The sequence below is a fragment of the Eurytemora carolleeae genome, unplaced genomic scaffold (genome assembly GCF_000591075.1).
Source record: "Eurytemora carolleeae unplaced genomic scaffold, Eaff_2.0 scaffold2019, whole genome shotgun sequence".
NCBI lineage: Eukaryota > Metazoa > Arthropoda > Copepoda > Calanoida > Temoridae > Eurytemora > Eurytemora carolleeae.
In genome coordinates, this window is record NW_019397913.1 from 26596 (window position 1) to 35221 (window position 8626).

The following is an 8626-nucleotide window of genomic DNA, read 5'->3' on the forward strand; positions in this document are numbered from 1 at the left end:
CCCCTGATTTTAGTTGAATTAAAGCTTGATCAAAGCTGTGACAGATTAAAAATATTTTTTGTTAAGATATTCTCCGACTCCAGTATCTGTTGGGATTGTTATGTTCCGAAGTGGACTCCCTGTCCTGTATGATGGTAAAATATATATATATATGTACTAGACTTTTAGGATCTTCTATTTAAATTTTTCGCGGATTTTACAAAAAAAATCATGGATTTTAAAAAATTTAAAAAATCTTTTTTATTAGAGGCAATTTTTTTTAATTACATCATTCATAGACCTTCCCTGGGTCAGGCGAGGTAAAAATTTGGGCCCGATCAGTGTAGCCGTTTTTACGTTTATTGCATAGAAACAAACAGACAGGCAAGCAAAGCATATAGATAGATATCAGTGAAAACGTAACAATCTTCTTAAACCATTTTGTTCATAAACACGATGTTTCATGCTTGATGCAACCTTCATTATCTAGATTTAGATAATTTTAAACCGAATTGTAAGCAAAACTTCGTTATTTCTGGTGAAGATTGAATTTGGATGGAGGCTATACGGTTACGGGTGCGGTTTGCCTTCTTCCCCCCAACCCCTTACTCGGTAGAACCACAGTGATGTTTTTTAAGCTTGGTGCCTAAGTTAAAAATAATTAAGAATATTAACTCACAAAAACTTTTTACAGGTCCAGCAAACGGAGAGGTTATGATAGACACGTTTTTGAGGTATAAAGACCCTGCTGTACAGGAGTTAACAGACACCACATTCGAGCATCTAACTCAGGTACAACCAGGGGGGCTGCCAGCCTATTTACCTGGACTTACAACTGTTTACAGAGAAATAACTCCTGTGTATTTTTATCAGTGGTTGTACTGGAGGAACAAGTCCCAACCGCGATTTGACCCGGTGTCAGGTCTGGGCCAATAATAAAAATTGATCTTTTTTAATGAGCTTATATCTTACAATCAATAATGTTATGTTATTACAGAAAATGTCAATATTAAACCCAGGGGCGGATACATGATTAAAGAAATTTCCATATAATACATATCAATCACTTTTTCTTTAATTAGGTTTAATTATTTTCCTTTTCCCCCTTTCATCAGTTTTGACACATTTAATTTTTATTCTCGTTTTTCTCTGAATTTCACTTCTATTACAATCCCCATAAGTAAAGTTTTTCATTTTTTCCCAGATCTCCAAAAATCATTGAATTCTATGATTAACTAAACCCCAATCCTTCCTAGTTTCCGTCAGCACAAGCTCTACAGATATAACGTGGAGAAGTATGATGTTGAGAGTTTAACCTCCTTCATTACTGGATTCTATAAGAACTATCCAGCAACATCCGTCCCACTTCCGAAAAGTCCGTTGTAAGTTGTTTTCTTGAGAACTTTATTAAAATTCTAGCTGTAGTGCCCGGGGAATTTTAAAACACTTCAAAAAAAATTGAATTTTGAAAGTGAAAAAAAAAATTCGAAATTTTGAAGAAAAAAATCTAATAATGAAGAAAAAAACTTTGAATTTTTTAACGCCTATACCTATGGGTTCCCTCGTGTCAGCCAATTTGGTCTAGTCGTTTGGCCAGCTATAGCTAACATAAAATTATATATATATGAGCGAAGAACTTTATAAAATTATACAGTTAATCTTTTCAATTAAAACTTTTCTCGATTTCTGAAATCTAGGGGCCAAATCCTTTATTTCAGGTTTTTGGGAGAGTAAATCAAACCTTGAAATACATTTAGAAAATTGTAATGTGGGAAAAAACTTCAGAATTATCTCAATTATATATATATATGTTAGTTATAGCTGGCCAAACGGTAGTACCAAATTGTCTGACGTTTATAACATAGAAACATAGGCAAAAAAAAATCCTAGTTTTTTTATTTCAAAGAGAAAAAGTTTTACAATTTTGAAATCATGTTCTTTTAAATTCAAATTTTATTAAACAAATGCACGCAATTTAAAATTACACGGGCAACGCGGGGCTCTTTAGCTCGTCTCAATTTTAAAATGATTGAATTCTAATAATGAATTAATTTAGCGATGACCTGGTTCAGCTCTGCGTAGATTACATCAAGGTATCTTATTTTTTTTAAAGGAACTGTGAACGTAATTTAATTCGTAATTTGTTAGCAGCGTGTGTCCGATTAACAACGAAACACTCTGCCAAAGTGACTTGTGTATTTTTTGCTTCAAAAACAATGGAGAAATTAAAAGAATTAATAACTCTTCAAGCCAGAAAACATTGTTGATCAGGTTAAGGTTTCACAAGTCAAGGGTACCGTTGTGAATCGGACTTAGCCCTATTCAAAATGGAGGGTCATTTGAATTATGACGACAGTCCCATAAAATTAATGTTTAGCACCAAAAACGGTTCTTGATGAAAGATATTTTACCTTAAAATAACACGTCACATTAGGAATTCAGCGGCTAATCTCGATATCCACTGGACAAAATTTTACCTCTGAAAATAATTCGGTGGCTAAGGTTCAAGCCTAGAAGTCCTTAATGTTCTAGACTTGCCCAGGATCCAACACAAAAGTTTCGCTCTCAAATAAGATATAAAATCATTTAAAAATTTAATTTTAGGAATACCCTGTCCTTGTGAGCCTTTGCGTGGCCATCCCAATCCTTCTCCTCATTGCCTTCTTATACCTGATCAGGTAGACCAGGGAGTACATGTAGGAGATAAGATTTTAGTCATCTTATACCTTATTAGGTAGACCAGGGAGTACATGTAGGAGAGAAGGTTTTAGTCATCTTATACCTGATTAGGTAGACCAGGGAGTACATGCAGGAGATAAGATTTTAGTCATCTTATACCTGATCATGTAGACCAGAGAGTACATGCAGGAGATACGATTTTCGAGACAACTGTGAACCGTTTCTCTTATTTCCTCAAACTTTCGCGCAAAAATGCTTAAATTTGTTTGCATATTCCATAAACTTTTGCACGGAATTCCGTATTTTTGCACGAATATGCATTTTGAATGTTAAACCTGTCCAATAATTTGACCTTTCGACATTTAAGGTGTTCTCAGAATTTAATTTTTTAATGGAGTTTATTATTAGAGTTAATTATTTGTAGTTTTCTGTCGGATTCTAAGATTCAAAAAAAGGTTAAAAAAATAAATACTGATTTTTTTAGATCGGATGAGGAAAAGTTAAGAAAAAAGAAGAAGAAGAAGAAGAACAAGGATAAATAGAGAAAACTTGGCTGTGATATTCTTAGTTCAAACTAGATCAAACATTCCAGGCCTAGGATAAATAATAACTTGTACAACATCTGTTAGATTCACACAAGGAACAGTGTCCAGTGTCCACCGCCCATAGCTTAGATTCTCCCCACGGCCACCCCTCCTTCCCCTCCACATATGTCTTTACAGACATTTTTTTAATACGATGGACTTGAAAAGTATTTTGTTTTGTGGTTCCATGGTATATGCCTCTATGAGCAATAACATTGAACATTTATGTAATTGAAAATAAAATGTCAGTTTTATGTGAAAGGATGTAGATTACTGGTGTTATGTCTCAGGGTTTTTTTGTATTTTTTCATACTCTTGTTACGCCTTTTGTTAATAAATATGGAATTGTTTTATTTTTGCATTATTATTAAATTGATATACAGGGTGTCCCAAACAAACATGGGAATTCAGTGACGAATTCGATATCGTCTTTGTTATGAATTAGCAATAATATTATAAGATAAAATAACTATAGTAACATAAAACGTGGAATATTTATATATTTTAACTTAAATTATGTATTAGAAAAAAGCACAATGATAAAACAATATATTTGTAAAAAACCATCAAAATCAAGATAATAGATTACAATTACAAAATTAGGCACCCCAAATATAATGTGTACACTCTCAGTACAGCTGTATTCTTATTGCACAAGTGTCAATTCAGTTTTTGTGTCCGACAAAATTATTAATAATAGTGATAATTTTAGAATAAAGTAATTATCTTACAGTAAAATAATTGAAATTTAATTGGATTTTTATTTTCTGTTTTTAAACTTTTTTATTTAATCTTGGAAAACATGTCAACTAATGTGAGAAAATTTTGTTTTTCTTGTTATATTCGACACTTGTGACGTTGCGTATAATTGTCCATTTCTCTGTTGCCACCTATTGTACTTGATAATCTATTTGAGGCACCGCAGTTTTTTAGGTGTGCCCCCCCCCCTGCAGAAACACTTTTCTACTCTTTCAAGAAATCTTTCATTTGTTTGATGAGGTTTCTTCTATACTGTGTGATTGTTTCTATATCCTAAAAAAACAGAAATTAGAAAAGATTTTTTTTCTTAATATATGTTCCTTAACCACCTTTTATTTCAATTTTTGCGTAAATTTAAATTATACGTTCCAGTGGAGACTTAATTTTTCATTAAATAATACAATGATAACCAGAAAACTCAGGAATATGGAACGTTATGACTTATAATGGCCTATTGAACATGAATGCAGACCTATTTCACCTAATAAGTGATTTAATAACTTACTACAGTGGTAGGCGATTAAATCAATACAATGAAGACAACTTTTTTCTTCAAGTTTGTCAACAAGCTTTTTCCTAATTACAACTTCACAAGTAATCAAAAAGAAGTTTTTTAATAGGCAGCTTATCTTGACTTCTATGTTTATGTGTATTCATGGTGGTTAAAAGCTATATTCGAATCAAAATTTAATTCGAAAGTCGTCTTCCTTGTATTAATCAAATCGCCTATCGCTATGCATTGTAATAACATCAAATACATTTCAGTATTGATTTAATGTCGTCTTCAGAATTCCTATTCTACAGTTTTCTGGTTATCTAGCTCCTANTTCGTATATATAAAGAAACAATAGATACAATATATAAATTCGTATATATATAAAGAAACAATTGATACAATATATAAATTCGTATATGTAAAGAAACGATTGATACAATATATAGATTGTCAAGTACTTAATCTATTAGAGCAAAATCAAAAAAGTGGAAAAATACTTTTTTCTATTTAATACAAATATTTTCAAATTTTTGAATTCTAAAAAATGTATTTTTCACACAAATTAAATGGGGTTTCTTAATAAAAGTAGAATAAAAAATAAAAAACTTATTACAACTTATTAATTAACACTGGCTTTTAGACGATCTGAGTATAATAATTTACAGAATAACACTTTTTTATATTTGACAATCTCTAATTGATAGAATCCTTCACATAAAGCAGAATACGTTTACTATTCTTATAAAATTAAGCAAAATACGTTACCTATTCCTTCAAATGAAGAAGAATACGTTTGCTATTCCTTCAAAAGAAGAAGAATACGTTAAAAATACCTCTAAATGAAACAGAATACGTTAAAATCCCTCTAAATGAAACAGAATACGTTAACAATCCCTTCAAATGAAGCAGAAAACGTTACCTATTTCCAGCTAAAGCTCTAGCCATTATAATACTGGTTTTCAGGCAATCTGATTTCAGCTGCAGAAATTATTTATGAAAATCAAAATTCTCAAAATATTAAGAAACAAATGAAAACTTTGAAAATGTGTCACAAAAATGTCCGGCGGGGTTTGAGATTAGAAATAAAATCATTTCAACTCTCTGCAAAGTTTTCTCTAAAAAGATTTTTTGAACGCTTTTCAAAACCTCTAAATGTAGTGAATAAACCCCACGTACGTTCTTCTAAGACTCAAAGATTATTCGGCGTCGACCGAGTGTTAGAGATAAATTTTAGATTTTAGTTTTAAAATTTTTCAAAAATACAAAAAATCCAATTTCCGTAGGCCTTTTCTTGAAGTAATTTAAAAATCGTGAGTTATTGAGTTTTTGTTTTAAGTGATTATGAATCATAGACTACAACATATACAAGGATATGTTCAATAAGTTTTGCGATTTTTTAAAATTATTAGGCTTGAGACATCTAGCTTCTAGCTACCATGTCTTTTAACAAATTGCCGCAAAACTTATTTAACATACCTCGTATAAATTACTGTAATTCCTTTACATAGGATCTGTCATTGTGCGAAAGAGAAATTAAGTAGATACATCTCCTTGGCAAAGAACTGAATATTTCTCAATTTATTTTAGATAATTTAAATAAAACTTTTTCCTTAATAGACTTTTTTGCGTCCTCAATCGCCTCTGTAAACTGAAAAAGTCCGATAAAATGTTATTAATCCAATAGAATAAAATAAATTTTAATTTCTGTGCATTTTTATAACAAACAAATCCGAAATTCGGATAAAAATTTAAAATTTATGCGAAGAATACAATACCTTTCCTAATTTAATCCTTGCTTGAGCTCTGTTGTTGAAAAGTTGATGGTCCCCATCCCATTCTAAAATGGCGCTGGTATATAAATCCTCCGCGCAGCAAAAGTCGCCATTTTGAAATGATTTATTTCCGGCATTCCTCAATTTTTCGGATTTTTCCTGCCTTTTTTCAGTCGCGGATTTACCATTGACAAGCGTTCTGAAAATATAAAGTCTCAATTATTAAGGAATTACAAAATTACAAAATATATTATTTTACCGATTTTCAACAGTTTTACATCCTTCAATGAATAATTTTCTTTGCTCTTCCATTTTTCTTTCATTTTCCTGTTTTTCAAGGAAACTGTCAATTTTAGCTTCCGCCTCAATCATCTGAAAATAATTGTATTACAGTTAATTTTTGAGCCGCCGCTCAACAATTTAAAAAAAAAAATATTTTGTAAAGAGAGATAGAAACACAAAATAGAAGTTACAGTGCAAAAAGTGCAAGATGTGATGCTCACGAAAAGAAGGGATAAACAAACATACAGGGTCCAAATTTAATGAATTTAAGCCGCATCTCAAATCCCCCAAAAACCGGTTTCAATCAAGCGCCGTTAAAAAAAATATATTTTGTAAAGAAAGATAGAAACACAAAATTGAAGTTACAGTGCAAAAAGTGCAAGATGTGATGCTAACGAAAAGAAGGGATAAACAAACATACAGGGTCCGAGTTTAATGAATTTAAGCCGCGTCTCAAATCCCACAAAAACCTGTTTCAATCGAGCGCCGGCTTAAATCTTGAAAAATTGAATACAAATTAAAGTAGAACCAGTCATATTTGAGACCCGGCTTAAATTTAAGCCGCGGCTCAAATTCATTAAATTCGGTCTCTGCAAGGTGATCCAAAATAAACAGGGATTAAGTTTTAAAGTCCCAATACTCTATTGAAATTACTCGAAAAAGGGCCCGAGCACATAGTTTTTAATTTTAGAAGGGGTCGTTTAAGTATAATTTTGTCTTTTGGTGCTTCCGTTTGGCACAAAACTGTTTCTTTCAATAAAAACCTGTCTTTTAAATTCAAACGATTAATAATTTCATTCCATTTAAATCTTTATTGCAGAGAGAAAACAACTGAACTGAAACGACCCCTTCTAAAAAAATTTGGAGTTTTTTTTAACGATTAAAAGGGCTAAATAAATAATCCTAATCTCTGTTTTTTGGTTCACCCTGTGCAGAGTTAACAACTAAGGATGTGACTTCAGAGACGGTTCTAATAAATTTGTTTAATCTGTTTTCTTGCATTCAGCTGGTTTGTTGTATATCCATGTCAAATTTAATATAATTTTTACGTTATTAAAGAGACAGACCGGCTATGTAAGGTAGTTGAATTGAGTATGCACTGTTGAGAAATATTAAACTTTTTCAAGATCTGTAAATCCTTAGTTTAGCGCAAATTCAACGTTCAAAACTCCTACTTCANGCAGGATTTCAAGATTTTAACCCTGTGTTTAAATTTTAACTCGTCGATTTCGGCGAGTTAAATATTTAACTTCACGGTTAAAGTTCAGGGTTAAATTAAGTCAGAAGTGGCATTTAACCATGAACTTAAAATTTAAGTCAAAACTTTTCGTTCTTTAGTTTTAGACTCAGGTTATTTAAAAAAACTAATTCTGAAAACGTATCCACCCCCAAAGTAGGAGGATTTACAGATCTTTAAAAAGTTTAATATGTCTCAAATGAATCCGAAAGAAGTTTTCCACAACACTGCATACTCAGTTCAAATACCTTACATAACCGGTCACTCCCTTTAAATTCTTTTAAATTGAGATCAATTGAGATTATTTACATGAGAAAAACAAACGAAACATGACAGTTGGTAAATAGAGTCTAGAATGTCTTTTTCCATGATTTTTAAAGTTGTTTAATACCAAAGACAATTATAAAAATATTATATGGAGTCATATTATAGTAAAATTAACTTCAAAGTAAAATATATTCGAGCAAAAGCCTTTAATATCTAATACAGTGTATGGAAGATGACATTCAAAACTATTTACCAACTGTCTAGTTTCGTGGGACACCCTGTAGCTTAACAGGTTTATAAAATGGAAAATGTTTTAGGCTGTAGAAGAAAACAATTTCTTGTATAATCTATAATCTAGGAAGAAAAAAAGAGAGAAATCAATGTTACTTAAGAATATGTAAAATACCATTCTTTCGGTATACAGGGATTAGGGAATTAGATCTGAATGTATCTTGATCTATAATAATACCATGATAATTATATTGTTTTACACGCTCTATCTGTCGTTTAATTTAATTTGTAATTTTAATTAGGATGTTTTGAATGTGCTCCTTCTCAAACGACAAAAAAT

At 31.2% G+C, this 8626-nt stretch overlaps 2 protein-coding genes and 1 long non-coding RNA gene across 3 annotated transcripts in view; 2 read left to right on the forward strand and 1 right to left on the reverse strand.

Annotated features, from left to right (window-relative positions):
• LOC111716301 (uncharacterized) overlaps window positions 1–771 on the forward strand; it is a gene marked incomplete at its 3' end in the record, with an annotated part of 3028 nt that extends 2257 nt beyond the window's left edge. The window contains 2 exon segments of the mRNA XM_023491739.1: window positions 67–134; window positions 674–771. Of these exon segments, the coding sequence (XP_023347507.1) occupies window positions 67–134; window positions 674–771 (166 nt within the window).
• A 444-nt stretch (window positions 772–1215) lies between these two features.
• On the forward strand, window positions 1216–3595 carry LOC111716302 (uncharacterized). The gene is made up of 4 exons (XR_002768452.1): window positions 1216–1361; window positions 2036–2072; window positions 2584–2657; window positions 3143–3595. It is a non-coding gene; the product is annotated as an uncharacterized LOC111716302 (long non-coding RNA).
• A 2198-nt stretch (window positions 3596–5793) lies between these two features.
• On the reverse strand, window positions 5794–6641 carry LOC111716300 (tetratricopeptide repeat protein 12; the record flags this gene model as incomplete). Its single annotated transcript, XM_023491738.1, is given in 3 exon segments — window positions 5794–6145; window positions 6273–6468; window positions 6529–6641. Coding segments are annotated over 3 exon segments (384 nt in total), but the record flags the coding sequence as incomplete, so codon positions are not given.
• Between the last annotated feature and the right edge of the window lie 1985 nt (window positions 6642–8626).